We start from the raw sequence: 21,788 nt of genomic DNA on the forward strand, positions 1-21,788 counted from the left end.
CTGTTTACACTTATTGCCAATAGTCTCTGGATTGGAGGTCAAACTGTCACTTACCTTCTTCAGCATACCCTTCAATGATTAAATGCCCCCAAGGACTTTTAAGAATCACTTTCATCTTGTAAATATTTTTAAATTGACATCTTAACTTTATAGTTGCTTCCCCTGTGAGGGAAAGAGACTAGGGTGATGGAGGGTTTTTGGTTCTTACTTTGTATTTTTTCAAGTACTTATTACTTTTTAAATTAAAATCAAGGAACCAGCACAAGAATGCTAGTAAGGTATAAGTGAGATGTAATGCTTGGTGTGCATAAGGATTCAATAGTCCACTGTGAGAGTGCAGCCTGTTGAACAACCTCAGTGATAAGTGGGAACCACTTGTCCAAGACTATTTTATTTAAGATGCAATACTCATTTCTATCCCCTTCAATACATTTTAAGTACCCCAAGCTAGAATAATGGGGCTAGAGGTGCAAGAAGAATATTATACCAAACAGGGGCAATATAAAAAAAATCACAATCAAATTTTCCTTATTAAAAATAAGTCAAAAACCTAAATACACTATTATTCCACAGAATTTTAAGGTATATTAAAAACATTGTGATAGGATGTTTCAAAAATTATGGTACAATCCCCTTCTGACACCCTCATTCCTGAGTCACCACTTCAGTAGGACTGGGTTTGGCATACTCAACCCACATGATGAGACAATAGCAAAAGAGCTTGATGGCTCAATTGCCGAGGACTAGCCCACTAGGTTCTGAAGACAAGTGGACCAGGTGCTCCCACTGTCCAAGCCAACCACCAAACCTGTGAGTGAGGCTGTCTCAGACCAGCTCTCACTCAGCTGATCCATCAGTTGACTAAAACTGCATGAAGGAGCCCAGATAAAACCAAAAGTAAAACACTACCCAGATGAATCCAGTCCCAAATGGCCAAGTAATTGCTATTTTAAGCCACTAAGTTTTTTGTTGTTGTTTTGTTTTTTATATCTTTATTGGAGTATAATTTCTTTACAATGGTGTGTTAGTTTCTGCTTTATAACAAAGTGAATCAGTTATACATATACATATGTTCCCATATCTCTTCCCTCTTGTGTCTCCCTCCCTCCCACCCTCCCTATCCCACCCCTCTAGGTGGTCACAAAGCACCAAGCTGATCTCCCTAAGCCACTAAGTTTTGAGGTGGTTTGTAATACAGCAAAAGCTAATCTATACTATAATACAATTTGGTCAAGTGGGTTTATCCTTGAGAATGCAAGGTTGGTTCAGTATCAGCCAATCAATTCATGTGATTCACTGTATTAGTTAAATAAAAGGAGAAAATCATATCATTCTTTTAAGATAGAGGACATAAAAAGCATCCCATGAGGTTCAAAATCTATTGGGTGGGGTAACTTTTATAAAACTAGATCCAAATAATAACTATCTTTCCTTGATAAAGGCTATATACCAAAAATACATGGCACATGTATACACTAACAAAAATTATTATACTACAATTTTTTTTAAAAAAATTAGCATTTCCTTTAAGGAGAGAATTGAGATAAAGATTTCTAACATTACTGATCTATTGGAACTGACCTTTTTGGAGCTGTGTATTGAGAGAAATAGAAAGAGAGAGAAGGTTTAGAAGAATATAGATAAAAATGTCATATTTATAGGTTGTTTTGATTATGTATTTAATTGGAAACACAGGAAAATCAATAAGCTATTAAATCTAAGAGAAGAGCTCAACATAGGGGCTGGAAAAAATTAATACACCAAAATCAATTGTGTTCCTCCATAGCATCAATATCTAGATACAATACAAGATGAATTTACCATAGTAACAAAACCTAGAGAGTATGGGGTTTCACCTAATAAATTATGCAGAAAATCTTCATAATGAAAACTTTATTAGAGGACAGATGAGTAAAAGAAATATATATCACAGGTATGGATGAGATGACTTACTATAATAATATAAATGTCCTTATATTAATCTATAAAATTAAATGCGACTGTAATAAAAGGCCACGCTTTTTTTTTTTTGAGGGACAGCATAAAAAAGTGATTCTAAAATGTCTCTGGGGGACTTCCCTGGTGGCGCAGTGGTTGAGAATCCACCTGCCAATGGAGGGAACATGGGTTCAATCCCTGGTCCAGGAAGATCCCACATGCCACAGAGCAACTAAGCTGGTGCACCACAACTGCTGAGCCTGCACTCTAGAGCCCACGAGCCACAACTACTGAAGCCTACGAGACTGGAGCCTGTGCTCCGCAACAAGGGAAGCCAATGCAATGAGAAGCCTGTGCACCACAACAAAGAGTAGCCTCCTGCCACACCACTCACTGCAACTAGACAAAGCTCACACGTAGCAATGAAGACCCAATACAGCCAAAAAGAAAAAAAGAAAAAAAGAAGAGCAGATTGCTCTATCTCCTATAAGAACATTAAAATAAAATAAAATAAAATAAAATGTATCTGGAAGAATAAAGTTCTCCATACAGCTAAGGTAGTTTTGAAAAATAAGCTCAAAATGGAGAATGTGCCCTATACATTAAGATATAGTGGGAAGTCATGATAGATAAGAACTGTGTGATGCCCTTGGAAGAAACGGCAAACAAGAAAACAAATCAAACAGGTGGCCTAGAAATAGAGCTATATACAGATAGGAAGTTGGCACATGAAAGAGATGGAATCATAGTCCAATGGAGGAAGTTGAATTACAGCTTTTGGGGAAACAGTCTCATTTTCAAAAGAGATATGAGACTGGATCTTAACCTAGTGATATCACTTATGTTGTACCCAGTCCTATATAGCTCACCTAATCTTCACAAAAAAATCCATAAGGCATAAACTATTATCCTCATTTTACAGGTGGAAAAACTGAAGTATGAGAGATAAAATGACTAGCCTAAGAAGTACATGGTGGAGCTGGAACTTAAACCCCACAGAAATCATTCTATTAACCATTATGTTATATAATTCCACCTAATGTACAAAACTAAAATACAATAGTTTTAATATCTAAATGTGAAAAATAAAATCTAGAGAGATTAAAAGAAATTGCAAGGTAATATATTTGTGATTTCAGGGTAAGAGATGAAATAGATCTTTGAAAAATAAAGAAGCATACATTGTATGAAGCAAAAGTGATGAATTTAACTATATTAAAATTATAAATTTAGTAATATAAAAAATCTGATTTAAAATATGGGCAGAAGAGCTGAATAGACATTTTTCCAAAGAAAACATACAGATGGCCAACAGGCACATGAAAAGATGCTCAACATCACTAGCCATCAGGGAAATGCAAATCAAAACAACAATGACAGATCACCTCACACATGTCAGAATGGCTATCATAAAAAAGAACAAAACTAACAAGCCTTGGCGAGGATGTGGAGAAAAGGGAACCCTGGTACTCTGTTGGTGGGAATGTTAACTGATGTAGCCACTAGAGGGGTGGGATAGGGAGGGTGGGAGGGAGACACAAGAGGAAGAAGATATGGGGACATATGTATATGTATAGCTGACTCACTTTGTTATAAAGCAGAAACTAACACACCATTGTAAAGCAACTATACTCCAATAAAGATGTTAATAAAAACAAAAACAAAACAGAGCAACCAGATAATCCAGTAATTCCACTCCTGGGTATATATCTGAAGAAAACAGAAACACTGATTTGAAAAGATGCATGCACCCACATCCAGTGTTTATAACAGCATTGTTTACAATAGCCAAGATATGGAAGCAAACTAAGTGTCCATCAACAGATGAATGAACAAAGAATACGTGCCATATGTACACAATGGAACACTGCTCAGCCATAAAAAATGTTAAATTTTGCCATTTGCAACAACATAGATGGACCTGGAGGGTATTATGCTAGTGAAATAAGTCAGACAAAGACAAATACTGTAATGATATCACTTATAAGTAGAATCAAAAAAATAAGACAAATGAATGGATACAACAAAACAGAAACAAATTCACAGATATAGAAAACAATCTAGTGGTTACCAGTGGGGAGAGGGAAGCGAGAGGGGCAAGATACAGACTGGTAATTAGGAAGTGCATATAACTATGTATAAAATAAACGAGATACAAGGATATATTGTAGGGCATGGGGAATATAGCCAATATTTTATAGTAACTTTCAATGGAGCATAATCTATAAAAATATTGAATCACCATGTTGTACACCTGAAATTAACATAATATTGTAAATCAATTATACTTTAATAAAAAATTAGAATTTTATGTACAATAAAGGATACCAAAGTCAGACTGAAAAACAGTTGATGGGTAGAAGACATATACATTATCTAAAACCCAAGAAAGGATTCAACATCTGAATACAAAAACTTCTACATCTCTAAAGACACAGAATACTCAATAGAAAAATGAGTGAAGGTCATGATAGGTAATTCACAGAATGGAAAACATGAATAGCAAGAAAGTATATGAAGACCTAACTTTTCTAGAATCAGAGCAATGCAGAATTAAAACACCTTACTTCATATGAATCCACACATGCCAAATTTCCAGAAGTTAAAATGCAAATTATGCCGTGGAGCAACTACGCCTGCGCACCACAACTACTGAGCCTGCGCTCTAGAGCCTGGGAGCCACAGCTACTGAGCCCGCGCGCCTAGAGCCTGTGCTCCACAACAAGAGAAGCCACTGCAATGAGAAGCCTGCGCACCGCAACGAAGAGTAGACCCCACTCGCTGCAACTAGAGAGAGCCTGAGTGTAGCAACGAAGACCCAATGCAGCCAAAAATAAATAAATTGATTAATTTTTAAAAATGCAGATTAACAGCATGTGGTGACAAAGGATATGGCAAGAGAGAAATTCCAAGTATTGCTGGTGAGGGGAAAATGGTACAGCTATTCTGGGGAGGAATCTGTGAAATAAGGCATATATATGACTTCTACCTCAGCCATTCCACGGCTGCACTGTTACTCTGCACTGTTACTCAAGGGGACATATGGAAAGAGTGTATTAATGCTTTATGGTGGACATAAAGTGTTGAAAATAGCCTAAGTATGTATCACCAGGGTAATGGATAAGCAAAACATGGTATTAACATAGTGGAATATTATACAGTGGCCAGAAGCAATAATTTCTATGGAGCAACACAGACAAATTTTAAAACAATAATTTTGTGTAGAGAAAATAAAAGAATAGGATGTGATTTTTAGTTGATACTACTTTTGCAAAAAGTAGAAAATACAAAACAATTCGGTATTTCAAATATATACATATGTTTAAAATAACTATGAAAGGTGAGTTGGGAAATTACATATTAAATGGCCCCAATGGTGCTATATAGGGGAAAATAAAGGAAATAAATCTGGCAGAGGAACGTCGGGGCCAAAACCAATCTTAAAAGTATTAGAAAATAGAGTGACCATACACACTGATGATAGAGTAACATGAACTGAGGCATATGGTCCCTTTTGAGTAAATGCCTTAAATACAAACTAAAAAAATAATGTCATAAGATTTACAAGCACTATAAAAATATTTAGCAGTATTGCAGTAGATAGTAGAAATATATAACCTTTCAACTTAAATAAAAACAAGACTGATGAAATATCATCTTTGTTCCCATGTCATCCATGCTAAGGAAGAAATAATAAATCAGCTTTTAAGATAGAATTTTTTACAATGAGAGATAAAAAACAAACAAAAAGAAACCCTAACTGTTTATCCCATGAAGGGAGAAAAAAACAATTTGAAAAGTCAGAGTAGAACTCTCTGAGGACAATATTTAACATCAATTTTTGTAAAACAGAATTTTAAGAAGCTGGTTTTGAATTGTTTATAGAGTTTCTAATTAGCATGCTGAGGAAATACAGGCTCCAATCTTAATCCAGAAGCAAATAAAAAGTTCTGACTCTTAAAATTCTAGGCTCTAGAGTAGGTGCGTGCTGGTGTGCTGGTGTGTATGTGTGTGTGTGTGTGTGCACATTTGCTGTGTGTTTTCAATAAACTCAAGAGTACATAAGGGTGTATGTTATTACATTGTAACAATTCTTGAGCAAGTCTATCTGAAGGTCAGTAGCAAACAAGTAGATGCCGCTTGGGTGGCCCCCCAAACTCTCAGGTAATGCGCAGATCTGGCTTGGCAATCATGTTCTGCTTTTAGACATAATGCATTTTTATGTTCTTGTTAGCATTGAAAGACTAACTTGAATATTCTGCAACTGATGAAATGGACAACAGAGCAGTAACCTAGAGTTTACAAGTATTTGGGGCAGTAAAACTTTAGTTCTAGATTTAACTTGGATTTTAGTCCTAATTTAACTTGGATTTTCTACAATGCATTTTTTTCCTATAAACTGGAGGTATATACCACCATAATCCTAAAAAACCTGTGACTTTGGGCTTCAGGGGTCTAAGCCTTCTCTCTAAGTGACTGAAAGGTACAACTAGATATTAGACCTGTCTAAAAATTGTCCTTTTCTGTCCTCACATACAAGGGTTCAGCTTGATTTTTGGATAGCTGTCAGTAAAAAAAAAAAAAAAAAAAAAAAAAAAAAAAAAAAAAACTGTGCAAAGAGCTAATGCCTTTTGCTACAAGACAATTTCTCCTGGACATGCAGTAATAGGAGGCAATGCCATGTGTTGGAAGCATGCACATATTTTATGATAGATATTAATCTGGAGGTTAACAGCTAGGTGCTCTGGTTGAAGTAGTTTATTCCAAACATACATATAATGTTAACCCACTTTGTAACAAAGCCTTCAACATTTCATATGCAAATTCATTTTTCTTTCTAGTTTAAGCCCAAGGAAATCCCTATAAATCTTGTCTCCAAAGAGAAAATATAAAGAATTCATAAGATTAAGGAGTTCTTATCAATTGTATAAAAATCTAGAAATGTACTAACTAGACAAAAATGTAGACGTCTAAGAGAACGTCCAACAAATAGAAAAGTAGAGGACTGCACTGAGATTGTAATCCTGAGAAAAATACATTATTTCTAAATGAAAAAGTAAAAGGAGATAGTATAAATTAAAGCCAGAAGAAAAATTTTAAACCTACAAAAATACGAGTCAATACAAAGTTAAAAACCCATGAATTTTACTATATACCCAAAGGCTTCACAAAAGATCTCATGAATATCACAAATTAAAATAAAACAAACAAAAGCCAGAAATATTGTTTTCCCCAAATTGTACTACTACCTGCTTATTGCTTCAGTGGTAAGAAGAAAAATTATCTTCAAATAGTTAAATTGTATACCTACTTATATTTTAACTCTTAGATGGATCTTGTTATATAATATATATGATCTCTAAAGAAAACTTGTTGGTTGTTTATTTTGGCATCTGTTAGGAAATTCCTATTTAATTAGATAAATCTCTTTAGATAACTCTTAAATAAAAATAGATGCAAATATAGTATGTTTCATATCATTCATTTTAGACCTCTAAGAGTTGGAAAAGCTCAACCTGGAGAAGAAACTAGTTTTATTGAGGGAAGAAACTACTTTCCAGTTTAGAAGAGGAGGGATTATCCCATTTCTGTAGAGGAAGCAATCAGGAAGATACAGAAAGAATGATCCTTGCCTAGTGCTAAGACCAGAACTACTGTGAATATTGTACCAGATCTTGTAAAAACAGTCACTGTGCTGGCACTCACAGGCCTGGGTCATGGTGTGTTCAACAATAAAACTTTGTTCCAAAGGATGGAACTCCTTTGGGCCAAAAAGCTTTCACCTGCATTATTCCATTAACCTCACTGTTTTGTTATGGGAAATGTGTTTATTTTTTGAAATGACATTGAAATATATCCTTAAAAGAACACTTTAGGTCTCAACAAGATTCTCTTCTCTTTCAGCCAACACATTACCTTTTAGAAATCAACAGTCTACTTCTTTCTTTAAATCATCACATTTCAAAGCTGTAGCAGCTAATAAATGTTAATATAATTTTTCCAAAACTGCAATCTCCCTAAATTTCTATGCTGTCTTCTTTATCCTGTCTTTTCAAGGTAACGGTATCTTTCCAGTTTTCTTAGCATTATCAGGATTACGGATTTTGTTCATTGTTAAAGTTCGTTATTTATGGACATAAGTTAATGTAAATGCAAAAATATCTCGTATTATTCACAAGCTGGCTGACTTAAATCACTCGCTCTTAAAACAACTTTACTGCTCTCCAATCTGTTCAAATGCACGGAAATATAAATTCAGGATGATGTGGCTTTTCTGCAATGCTTTCTTTTCAGGCTGCAGTCTACATGACAGCGTTATATCTTATCCTTGCTGCTGTTGTTGTTCAATCTATAAAATCTCTCTTGAAGACCCCCAAAACAGCTTGTAATTTAAACTTTTACTTTTGGTGACTCACTGTTTTCAAATTGCCATCTCTGACCATATCCCCCTTCCAGGGGAATTTATGCAGACTCTTAACCCATAATTGCTTTACTCTTTACCTCTATTTCTGGTTTCTTAAATTAACTGTTACATCAGTGTTCTTCATTACTCAAATTATTTTTTCTTAGGAACTTTCCCTGGAAGTAAGTTCATGCTATTTTTGACAAGCAAACATTTGACCTCTGAAAGAATTCTTATGGAAATGGGTTTATATCCCAAATGCACCACCAAAAATCTTTGTGACCTTGCATAAACGTCCCTTACCATTTCAGGTGCTATCTTTGCTTGACTCCAAAGTGAACTGATTAAAACTATAAGCATCTAGCTGTTACGCATTTTTGTCTCAGTTTGGTCAATGAAACTCTCAAAAATCCATCAGATTTTCATTATTGTTTATCATTAGCCTGTTTGTGTAAAATAAGTTACCATTTATGGAGCCAGTGTTCTCCTTTATTCCGGCATCCAATCATTGTAAATATTTCTCATGGACACATTCTTAGAAGGCCTATGAATAACCTGGCCTCTTACTGATTCTCCCTTTTGGAGTCTTACTAGCCAGACTTCCCCAATAACTTTCAGAGAGAGTTTTCCCCCTTTCCAGGTCTTCTTTTTGACTTCTATACACCACAGAACTTTCAAAAGTCAACACACCAATACTAATGTTACCACATACCCTCCAAAAAGCTCCAAGCTGTTTATGCCTATTCATTACATTAATACTTTATCAAAACTTGTCCAATTGAGTAGTTTTAGCACAGATATTTTACACATTTTAGCACAGACATGCTCTGTTTAAGGTTGACAGATCCATTAGGAATTAACTTTCTGGTACATTTTCCCTCTGACATTTTCCTCACAACTGCGTTTCCTCATAACTGAGCCATCAGTTATCTCTTGCCTATAGAAAGGCAGATAAGAGAAAAGAAAGCTAAGTGAGAAAAGATATGTAAATAGAATAGCACAATATTGGACACATAATAAGTATTCAATAAATGATAGCAAGTATTCTTACCCTTATCCTCACATTAGTTTATATGTATTAAAAACTGTTTAATGGACTCAACTCTTACTTCCATTTCTCATTAGATCCTCACAGAAACCTTGGGGGAAGCGAGGTTTTATCCCCATTTTACAGGTTGGGAGACTGCAGCCTAGAGGGCTTAAGTACCTTAACTGAAGTCATATAGTCAAGAAATAAGCCTATATTTGTCACAATCACTTGCCCATGCTTTGACGTGACACCACCACCCATCATTTACCCAGCTTCACCAAGGTACTACTAAATTTTTTACTCTTATTCTCCTCTCTTTGCTTCATACTGCCATTGTCACCAGCCCAGTCAAATTCACTTTTAATTTTCCAATGTTAATGAAGGAAGTAGAAGGTGGAAATTGAGGTTAAAGGAGGAAACTTTAATGTTACTCAAGGATGACTTCATCTTAACTTCCAGCCTTCGTCTACCCATTCTCTGCTCCAGTCACACGCAGAGTATTTGCTATCTCTTCCATAAGTCTTGACTTTTCCTGTCTTTATGCCACTTTTCTTTTCTCCATTTGCAATGAATCTCCCTTTCCCTTGGTTCTTCACCATTTCTTACTCCATACTCTCCATTAAAATTCAAATCTACCTTTAAAGTCCAACTCATATACCAGTTCTGTCCTGCAGTCTCCTGGATCTGCCAAGTCAGAACTAACCACTTGCTCCTCCGTGCTCCTGCAATGGCAATGATGTTAGAAGGGCGAGTGATTTTACAGCTTGCTCAACACCTGTGGGAAATATGTCCTCTTTGCCCTTCCACATCCTTTCTCCACCCAACTCTATATGGATGGCTTGCATGGCTTATCTTAGTAAGTGTCCTTGCTTTGGCTTCCGTTTGGCTCACCAATGAAGAGTACCAATAGAAGATTGTAGGGAACGAAGGAGGGCAGTGAAGTTAGGGTAATAATTCTTGCCAAATTGCTGGGAGTTGGCTGCATCCCCCAACTAACGTATAGTGCTTCTCTGTGGGGCGTCACAGCATCTTTGGGGAGGACTCTCTCTCCAGCAAGGCTTTCTTTCTCTTTCATCTCCTATAAAGTAGCCACACTTTTACTGAACCCAGGGCACTACACTCTCTCTTGATTCTCTACATTGGGCTCAATTTATCCTTATTGATGTACCCCTGATTTCCTGCTGAGACCCTGTCTGATGAACTTCGTAATAATGCTCTTCTAAGCTGTTAATTTTACAAACCACATTATTACACTTATTAGAAGAATGTCTTCAGGATGTGTCAGTAAGCTCTGATTGATAATGGTAAACAGCTAGAATTTATGGAACATAAAGTATGCTTTGGTTACTCTCTAGAGTACACCATGTGCATTCTTCTAATTAATTAAAATCACTATTAGCTAAGCTAAGCAAGAGGTTCCCAGAAGTAACTTGCTCATGGTCACCCCAGTGTCTCAGTAGTGTTTAGGACTCAGATCTGTCCAAAGCCTAAACCTTAAGTTCTAGGTCTAAGCAGTGGCTCTCAAACTTGAGTATGCATCAGCATCACCAAGACAGCTTGCTGAAACAGGTAGTGGGCCCCACCCCCAGAGTGTCCCAGTCTGTAGGTCTGGAGCAGGGCCCAAGAGTTTTTATTTCTAAAAATTCCTACGTGCAGCTGATGTGCTGGTCTGGGTACCAGACTTTGAGAACCACTAATCCAGGCATTTTAGGTCCAGAATTTCAGGTGTTAGAATAATTTTCTGGTGATAAATTGTCGGAAAAAAAAAAAAGCACTGCATTTTCCTGTTTGTAAGGAGGTAATACATTCAATCTTAAAGAGTCAATAATGGGGCTAAGTATTTAAGAAAGAAGAGTTATTCTCCAGGAAGATGGGAAGAGATGGACATTCTAAGGACAGGAATGCCCTTTCAGGAAACTTGCAAAGGGAACAGAAAAATAACATAGTAAGATTCTGCTATCCAGTGTTCACAGAACATGAGTGGGATACTCTTGACTGTAAAATGGGAAGCCAACTTTTGCTCACCATATACATACCTTATTCAGTACAAATGTTTATTAAGAATCTCCAAAAGCTAGACACTAGGCATCAGGGCTACACTGATAGAGCAGATAAAGTGCCTGGCCTCAGGGAGCTTGTGCTTCAGAGGATGTACATCAGCTAGATAGACTGAATGATGGATACTATATTGGGTTCACACTTCGTCTCAAGAAAAAAATATATCCATAGACGTGATCCAGGAGTCAAATGGCAAAAGACCTAGCTTCAAAGTGAGTGTTAATTTCATTAAATGGTAGGTAAAAATTATTTTATATGCCGAGATAGGCTCCGCTTAAAAGACACACTATTCCTCCAAACGTATTATTCAAGCCAGCTTATAAACCTGTGACTTTTTCTAGGAGAAATGTTGCCTTCTTTCCCAAGAAGGGAGCAGTAGGGGTCGGGGTGGAAATAGTTTCATCATCAGAGGCACAGTCTCACTACTACTGCTCAGCTCCAATTCGCAACCTTTTGAATGGTTTCCAGACTAAGTAATTTAGCAAAGTGATGAAGAAAACATGGCCCATTAATCTTATGATGCGTGTTATAACTTCACTCTGGGTTTAGCATAGGAAAAACATTATTTGCATTGATTAGAAATATGCTTTATGGCTGCATATATTATTCACTCTGAAGATTCTAAAATTATTAGCTGGGTTGACATGATGAACTGCACAGGAGTACTTCTAGATGGCATCTCAATGTCATCTGTTACTCACATCATAGAGGTCTAGGAATCAATATGTATTTTACTCAATATGAGATCTTATTCCAAACACCAAAATATGCCTGTTTTTATTCGATGGTTATCATCATGAAATTAGCAGCTAAATATCATTTAGAAAATTCAAAGCAAGTAAATTACTGTATTAACTGTCCAACTATGATTATGACTTTCCTCCACTTATAGCTGAACCTAATATAATGATCTGGTCAGTCTGACTAGGAGGATTTATTCATTAATTTACTCAAATGTTCTGAGGTATATTTTGAAGGACTTAAACTATGGTCTGGTTTGTAGGATCCAACAGTAAGGCTGCAGGTTTATCTCCTACAAGCTCTGGGACCTTGCCCAAGTGACTTAGCATCTCTGAGCCTCACCTTCCTAATCTGTAAAATGGAAACAATAATAGAACCCAAGTTGTAAAGCTGAAGGAAAAAAAGTAATATGGTAATGTATTTTGGCACAAAAGAGCAGTTACGCTGATGGTCATTATTTGTGAATATTGTTGCTAAGATTATTGAAAACCTGTTTTGTGTTAGGTGCTGTTCAAGGACTAGAATTTTAAGACTGTTCTTCACCTTTATCCCAGTTTTACCTGCAAAGTTCTGCCATGCACTGGAAAAACATACTGGTATTTCTAGGGAAGGGGACCACTCAGGTGACATTTTTGTTTCACCAGGTAGATAAAGTATACAAAGGTTATAGTGTATCTTTTGAGTCCTTTGGATGTCTAGTTACCTTTCACTAGAATGATTCTAGTAGATCCTGATAGATACCTGAGACAAGGTCAGGTCAGTGATGTTGGTACCTTTTCTGGCTTAAGAGCATAGGGCAGAAACACAGGAAGAGAGGTCTTCCTTTTCCACTCCTGTTACTAAGAACCCTCTTGAATAATGACAATCTGAAACAGATCACTACATTGTTGCATGCTGTAGAATCAAAGCAGTGTACAAAGCAAAGAGCACTGGCCTCCATTATACGTGCATTTCACTTGAGATTCACTTTTCTAGACCGTGGAGAAAGCAGATGTTTCAACACTTTCCAGGTACTGGAATATTACAATCTGGCCATCTCCACCACTGCATGTTTGATCACATTGTTCCCTGCAAATGGAATCCTGTTCCATCAAGGTCAGACTGACCAGTGCAAATACCTGATTTTATCGTACAGTGAGAACCAAATTAACTTACTGAAATTCTGCCCAGCTCAGGGTCTACCTTCTCTGTGAAACCTCCTGTGAGATCCCAAGTTACAAACAACTCTATCTTCTTCAGAAGACATTGTATACTATATAAATAGTAATTTACATATAAATATATGTATATGTGTGTGTATTTCTTTGTTACATTAAGTTATAACTCCTGTGGTTTCTCTTCTTAACTAAACTGGACCCCCTTATCATCACAGTGGCCATGTACATCATTGTATCCTCCAAAACATCCAGAATAATATCATGGATTCAGTATATAGTTGTTTAATAGAAAACAATTAACTAACCACTGCAGAATACTAGTGTCTCTCAAGGTGTGTTCAGTGGATCATAAATCCTGTGAGACAGTCCATGAAGGAAAAGATTTCAAATAAATTTGGGATCTGTTGTCCACTACATCCCCTTATCAGAGACTCATAATTCACAAGACTCGTGAAAAGCTCTGTAGCAAAGAAACTGTTGACTTAGTTTGACCCTGTATTTCTCTTACAAGAGTATCAGTTCTGGAGGTCAAGGACATTTTTCACCTCTAATATAACATCTCTACTGCCTAGTAGAGTGCCTGGCACTTAGTAGACACCTAATAAATATTTGAATAAGTTTCAACATACATTCCCCTTTTAAGCTATAGAAGAAAAACATAGTATATAGTAGATTTTGATTTACTTGGGGAGAATAATAATATGAATAGATAAATTTACACAAATCATCTTAAAGTATATATATTTGATAATACTTTTTTCCACAAATCTACACAACTGCACATTTAGTGGTGATAGTAAACGAACTACATTTGCTTCGGAAAACTTGCTAAGAAGGATGGCTACTAAAAACTACAACTTGAACTCAAAACAATTGATTTAGTTCATTGGTCCCCACTCCTTAGCAGTTTTAATATAGAAGAAAATAGACGCATATATTTCTTTTCTGCCATAATATGACATCACATAAGGAATGCTATGTTATTAGCTAGAAATAAGATTTGCTTTTGTTATTTTAGTGCATGTGATCACATAAGAATAATTCTAGATTTTCCCCCTCCTGTGACTCTCACAGCATCCCCATCTAAAACAGACTTTGGAGATTTAGATCAAATGTCATATCAATTGTCCTAGACTGCTTACTATGTGCTTTCACTATAGATTTTAATGTCAATAGAGAAAGGAGAAGGAAAAGTCAGAGGGAAATGAAACAGGTGTATGCAACACCCCTCTCTACTACCAACATTTCTCAGAATTCTGGGGCAAGTTGCATCTATAAGGGGAAAGTTTTTCACCATGGAACTCACGGTGGTTGAACTTCTCATGAAGAATTTTTTTTTCACTACTGAAGAAAACTATGTTTGATTTTACCATAACTGAAAAGTTCTCCTGTTTCTACTTCTGAGGTTTGCCCTCAAGACTACTGTTTACCTAATGGAAGTGACTCCTATGCATGGAGGAAAAAGTGCACCATTTGAAGGAAAAGCTAAAGGAGTGATATTCAGGTAGCTCCTCATTCCACCAATGAAAATGTACACATAGATTTTCCACTTTACACCTCATTTTACACCTTATTTTCATGATTTTGAAATTAATATGTAGGGTCTGATGAGTTTGTCAATAGTCTATAATTATTAGTGTTATTAAAATAGAATACAAATGATAAGCCATATGTAAACTTGCTGTGCGAATAAACTGCTATACCCCAAATAATACAAATGAGTGAATGGCAGTAAATACTAAGAGGGATTAACAACATAAAGGATATTAAAAACACACATAAAGGATATTAAAAAAATGATGACTGTATTTCATATTTATGTGTCTTTTTCTTTCTCACTCTTTTTTTTTTTTGCGGTACGCAGGCCTCTCACTGTTGTGGCCTCTCCCGTTGCGGAGCACAGGCTCCGGACGCGCAGGCTCAGCGGCCATGGCTCATGGGCCCAGCCACTCCGTGCCATATGGGATCTTCCCGGACCGGGGCACGAACCCCCGTCCCCTGCCTCGGCAGGCAGACACTCAACCACTGCACCACCAGGGAAGCCCTTCTCTCTCACTCTTACTCAACTCCTAAATAACTAAGAGAATATGCTCACAAATGGTAAGCATGTTTTGGATGTTCGATGTGTGTTTGTGGGAAAGAACAAAAAAAAACCTGCCTCAATTAGGTCAAATATCATACAAGAGATGAATGAGATTAGAGATGGGACTGGGATTTGTGTTAGTTACTCAGTAGCTAACCAATCACAGATATGACAGTGTAGTGTAATATGCAAATATACTTTTAAACACCTTCTCTTAAGTTATCTACTGTCTGTAAAGACAGTCACACTCAACTGCTCTGCACTGAACCCCAGAGCTTCTGAGTTAGAATCTCTTAGAAATAGGTACACGTTTCATTGCTTTGGCAACATTTACATGGCTCTGCATCAGGCAATACAACTGCTAAGACCACACCCTGGGAATTCAGGAAAGGCTAGTGTCCAGTTCTGATCGTTCTACCACCCAACTGTGATCTAGGGTAAATTCCTGATAAAAAAAAAAGACAAAAAACCCTGAAGATGCTGAAACAGTATTTCCTACTTCACAGGGTCGTCATGGGGATAAAAGGTCAGTAGGATAAAGTGCCTCTCACCCAGGAAACACTGATAAATGCTACTGATGCTACCATCATCATCATCATGACCGATCAAGAACATATTGCCACATGGAAATTCAACATTGCCTGGGCCATTCACAACTTTCCTTTGAAGGACTCATATTCTATGTGGGGTCTTAACACCTTCAAATAACAGAAAATACAAGTCTTTACGCCTTTTTTTCTGTAGCTAATTTTGGCATCTTTCAACTCTGTCCACTTAAGTGTCGGTTTAGCATATTCTTGTCACACAAAGAAGCTACTTCCCAAAGAGAGGAACAATGTGTCAAGTGACAAAGACATTGAGTGAAGTCTTTCACATCCTAGATTGTCCAGTGTACAGCTCAGCTGGTCTCTGGGTTGGAAGGCCTGGGTCTACTTTGCTCGTCTAGTCCTTAGCACGTGGTCTGTGAAACAGAGGTAGCTGCTGGTAGAATTATAACACAAGCAGAACTGGCTTCAATTCTTCCTTCTTAGGTCTTTTTCTTCTTGTTCAGCTGTTCAAGGAACTTGCCTGCCCTCTGTCCCTGCCAGGACGATGTTACGTCTGCCTGGATAAGTAGGTCACCATTGTATATCAGGAAAGGTCTTATTTGTAATCATCAGGAACCAGATATGGCTAATTTGAGCAGAAAAGGAAACTTTTGGAAGTTTATGGTTAGGTCTCAGTAACTAGAAGCAGACTAAACAACCGAAAGCCAAGCCTATGCTATTGCAATTATAGGATCAGGCCAAAGTAATGTTATAAGTCCTAGCTGACCTTGCTACCAAGCAGGAACAGGAAACAGAAGATTGACCCAACACTGCTGGCCTTGCTTCTTTACATCATTTATTTGTAATTCAAAATCCAAGAGAGGGGCTTCCCTGGTGGCGCAGTGGTTGAGAGTCCGCCTGCCGATGCAGGGGACACGGGTTCGTGCCCCAGTCCAGGAAGATCCCACATGCCGCGGAGCGGCTAGGCCCATGTGCCATGGCTGCTGAGCCTGTGCGTCCGGAGCCTGTGCTCCGCAACGGGAGACGCCGCAACAGTGAGGCCCGTGTACCGCAAAAAAAAAAAAAAAAAAAAAAACCCAAGAGGGGGTGCAGTTGGCCAACCCGAGGTCGCCCGACTGTTTTCCATCTGTAAGGGAGACTGAGCATGTGAGTAAACAGTGTATCTGACATGTTCAGCTTGTATAACGAGAGGAAGGCTCTGTTTCTCACCAAGACCCACAAAGTGGAAAATTCCCCAAAGAGAAAGGAATTTCAGATCAGATGCTTGGAAAGTTAAAAACAACAACAACAAACAAATGCAGATGTGGAATTAAAGACATGGAATTATTAAGAACCTATATGTGGAGTGATTCAGACCTGAGTTCACATCTGGAGCAAGCTACTCAATCTTGCTGAGCTTCAATTTTCTCTAAAGGAAACAACATGGAAGATGATGTCCACATGTAACTTGTGGTACAAATGAAGGAGGGTAGTACAGGATATGATGCCTGGCACATCCTATGCATTTTCTAAAACTACTACTAGTACCATTATTATTGCTACTTATTATACAATTTATTGTAGAAATTAACAGGGAGAGTATTAATAAATGTTAATACAGTGCTAAGTGTCACATTTATGATCAACTAATTATTTGTTGATTCAACAAACATTCCACATATCAGAAAATAACCTGTTAGTATATATATATATATTTTTTTACAGAAGAAAAGAAACCGTGAGGCTTAGAAAGTGTAAACAATGTACCAAAAGTCACTCATTTAAGAGGTAATGGAATATTATTCAGCCTTAAAAAATGAAGGAGATCCTTTCATTTGTGACAATATACATGAAACAGGAGTGCATTATGCTAATGGAATAAGCCAGACAAGATAAATACAAATGATATCATTTATATATGGAATCTAAAAAGAAAAAAAGCCACACTCATAGAAACAGAGAGTAGAAAACTGGTTGCCAGGGGCTGGGGTGTGGGTGGGGAAAAGAGGGGAAGACTGGTAAAAGGGTACAAACTTTCAGCTGCAGGATGAATAAGGTCTGAGGATCTACTGTGTAACATAGTTACTACAGTCAATAACACTGTATTGTATAACATTTTCTGAGAGAATAGAACTTAAGTGTTCTCACCAAAAAAAGAAAAAAAGGAAAAAGGTGTCATGAGCTGTTAGATGTATTAATTAACGTGATGGGAAGGATCCTTTTGCAACGCATATGTATATCAAATCATCATGATATACTCTTTGACTATCTTACAATTTTGTCAATTATACCTCGATAAAACAGGAAAAAAAGAGGTAATAAAGATGAGATTCCAATCCAGGATTATCTAGCTCAAAAAACTACACTCTTAACCATTACAAGATAGTATCCATCCATATGTTGTAACTGTAAAATGCTTAACACAAAGGAAACGTTAAATAAATGGTATTTATTCTAACTCTAATGCTTACTAGATATTACTTATGTGGTATGCTTTACTTCTAATTACAAGGGTATAAGGTGCAAATTCTTGCTACAGAACATAAAAGCCCCTGTGGTACCCTGTAGGATAAACACAGTACCTGTAAATCTCTCATCTCTCAACCCAGAGTCTCCTCAAGTTGGAGGTCTTTACCCCATTTATAATGTGGGAATAATGCCTTTCCCACATTTGCACTGGGCATGAAAATCCATACTTCCAGGTGTATACTGAACCTCCACTTAGCTCCTCGTCACCTTGGAATCACCAGACCAAAGATCATTTATTCCATTAATATAAATGATGTAGGGATAGAAGTACAGAATATACAGAGAGTGTTGGAGGAATCCAAACAAGTCCTCCACTCTCAAAACAAATTTTAGAGTTCCAAAAGTAAAGAGCAACGTTTGGAAATAAAACTAAAAATGAAACATCTACAATTAGCCAAGTATTTATTATGGGTCAGGCTACTTACTAGGCACTTGATAAACATTACAGCTCATCTTCCTGCAGTCCTTCAAAGCATATAATATTGTTTCTATTTCATAGAGAAGAAAATTGTATCTAAGCAGGTTAGTGATTAGCCCAAGACCACAGGGCTAGGCTGTAAGAAAAGAAGGCCAAGTTTCAGTGGTCAAAATGGTGATGGATGTTATAACTAGAAGATTATGGCTAATCAAATAAAAATATTCAAAACGGTCCTAATGTATTATTAGGATTTCTTTAGAATAACTTGGGTGCCTTAGTGAATACAGTAGTGGTAGGCACTACAGTCTCTTTAATTTGCTAATCATACAAATCTACTTTAATATTCTTGGTGACAAGGAGCTAACTACTGATAAGACAGCTTCTTCAGTTTGGGGGCTACTCCAGGGTGAAATGCCGGAACGTCTTACTGCCTGCAATGTTACCTAGATCTACCAGGGAGAATAAAGCAGAACAAGTAGCCACTGTTCTTGACAAATGGATACAGTTTCAGTTTTCAAAATGTGAGTGTCAGATTCATTCACTGTATCAGATATATCTGTCAAATGGCTTTGTCCATTTACTAATGGATGGCACACTGCAGACACAGGTTGGGTCAAAGGACTCAATGTCACCTCATTGATACTGTCATCAATATAATTTGTATTGGCATTTTGTCTCACCCTGACTTTAAGGACTATGTGGGGAGATCCAAGTCTCCAGACCATGGACTGATCACCTCTGCTTGACACAGTATTCTCTGCTCATTTCCAGAGGGGACCAAGGATGAGCTCTTGTACTTCTGAGTCTATTCGCCCTACCTGGCAACACACACTAGCTGGGCTGACTGGATCAAGCAGGAGCCCCAGAGTTTAAATTTCCAGCTGCATTGGAGGAAACAGAGGCTATGCCCCAATCCCATAACCCCTCACTTCTTACTGCTAGCCTATCCTAGGCTGTTCTTGCTGATAGGAGTATTTCATGCTAAAAATTAATTTTGCTTACCTGATGGCAGTCACACAACCTCAAATGCCATTTTTATAAACAAGGCAACCACCAATGGAGTGTGATTTAGGGTTTTTTCTTCTGTAGACCCTGCCTACCCTATAAAATCTCCCATTACTGCATCATGGAGACTATAATCCCTTTCCGAGGGAATAGATTCTTTCCAACCATAAGATGAAATAAGAACCTACATTTCCATACTGCCCAAAAGGAAATACATTGATTACAAAATGCAGGAGAATGACTGATTTTCCACATTTGTTGTGTTCATTAAAGGGTTTTTGAATAGACTTGACAGTATTAAAGAAGTTCAACACACACAAAATAAAAATTAATAAATGAAGAGAAAAAAATTGCATTTACAACAAACAACAAAATAAACACATTGATATATAAAAGGTTGTTATACATCGATGAAAAATGGATGTCATAAAGTCACAAACTAAAAAGTATTAACAGCCAATAAAGATATGAAAATATGTTCAACCGTGCTATTATTAATCAAAGAAATACAAATAAAATAATTCAGGTGTCATATTTTACTGACTAGAATGACAAAGTTTTAAAAAACTTGATAATACTGGTATTGCTATTGATAATACTGGTACTGATGAGTGTGTGTAAGAAACCACACTGGATGTTAAATTCTTGGTAGAAATAAAAAGCACGGTAACCTTTCTGGAAGAAAATATGTCAGTATGTACCAGAACTGACAAACAGCCATTCAAGTTCTAGAAGTCCATTCTAAGGAAATAAACAAATGCTCAAAGACATATGAACAAGGATGCTTGTCTCATTGTTTAGCAGAGCAAAACAGGAATAATCTAAATGTTGAACAGTAGGGACTGGTTAAATAAATAATAGAATGCTGTTCAACCATTAAAAATGATGCTGCAGATTTTTATTAGGTGATGAGTAATCATACTTATATTACTAAATAAAAATGTTATAGAACTCTTTTGTAGTTTGATATAATAATTAAAGGTATTTTATACTTGCACTGTATTTATATGCACCCCGTCACAAAAAAGTTTCAAAAGATACCCTCAAAAATGTTACAGAGATGATTTATCAGAAATGGGATTTTGAGTTATTTTTCCTTTTTTCTTTAAATCCTTTCAATTTTGGAGTTTCTGCAATGAGCCTGTATTATTTTTACAATTAAAAATATTTAAATTTACAACAAAAGGATCTAAATTCCTCCAGTTTTCCATTTATTTTCTACCCTGGCTCAGGGTATTTGTGTAAAAGAAAAAAAATCAGCTTATTTTCTCTTTTGTATCAATCTAAATTTACTTTTCATAAGTTAACTATTTTAGTCTGGCAAAAGTTTCACACAGGAAAACTGTTAAGGTCTGAGTATTCTATTACCTTTAGAAGCACTGGAAACTGAAATTATTTCTGTCAGAATTTTCATATAATACTGAAAGGCGGGGGGGAGGTAGCAAAATGAAGGGAAATAGATAGTAGTAGTCAACTTCAATTAAGAAAAAGCAACAAGAGGCAGTTTGTACTCTTTTGATACGGCAGAAGCTCCATGTGTCAACTCATGCTAAAAAATGTATATATACACACACATATATTAATCCACACATAATTAATCCAGTCTTAGGCTAATCACTCATTGTGGCAGAAACAACGAGCTGTTGACTACACTTTAATTAGCTCCTCCAGCCTGTAGAGGCATCACTAGGATCAAGATAGGAACAACATTCTCCATCTCCGCTTGCATCTGGGTATGGTTCTATCCCAAAGAATGTGACCAGAGGTGACCTGAAGAGTTTATGTCTGAAGGATAACGAGTTGATAATTGTAGCTTGCAGCTTCCTCTCTCCTTTCCTTTTTAGGACAAACGTAGAGCCACTTGATGAAGGTGGTGGGTCCCTGAATAACTGAGCAGAA

The 21,788-nt window shown here is 36.9% G+C and overlaps 1 protein-coding gene across 11 annotated transcripts in view; it reads right to left on the reverse strand.

The window, feature by feature from the left end:
• LOC125961816 (UDP-N-acetylglucosamine--peptide N-acetylglucosaminyltransferase 110 kDa subunit-like) overlaps window positions 1–21,788 on the reverse strand; it is a 97,463-nt gene that overhangs the window by 59,922 nt on the left and 15,753 nt on the right. For 2 of the 11 annotated variants that reach the window (XR_007472803.1, XM_049700840.1), the window contains exon 6: window positions 18,892–19,020. The exons of the other annotated variants lie outside the window; for them this stretch is intronic. Coding sequence is in view for 1 of the 2 variants with exons in the window: in XM_049700840.1 (XP_049556797.1) it covers window positions 18,892–18,909 (18 nt within the window). In the remaining variant the exon portion in view is untranslated. The remainder of the gene's footprint in view (window positions 1–18,891; window positions 19,021–21,788) is intronic. 11 annotated transcript variants of the gene reach the window in all.

Source organism: Orcinus orca, chromosome 17 (genome assembly GCF_937001465.1).
Source record: "Orcinus orca chromosome 17, mOrcOrc1.1, whole genome shotgun sequence".
Lineage (NCBI taxonomy): Eukaryota > Metazoa > Chordata > Mammalia > Artiodactyla > Delphinidae > Orcinus > Orcinus orca.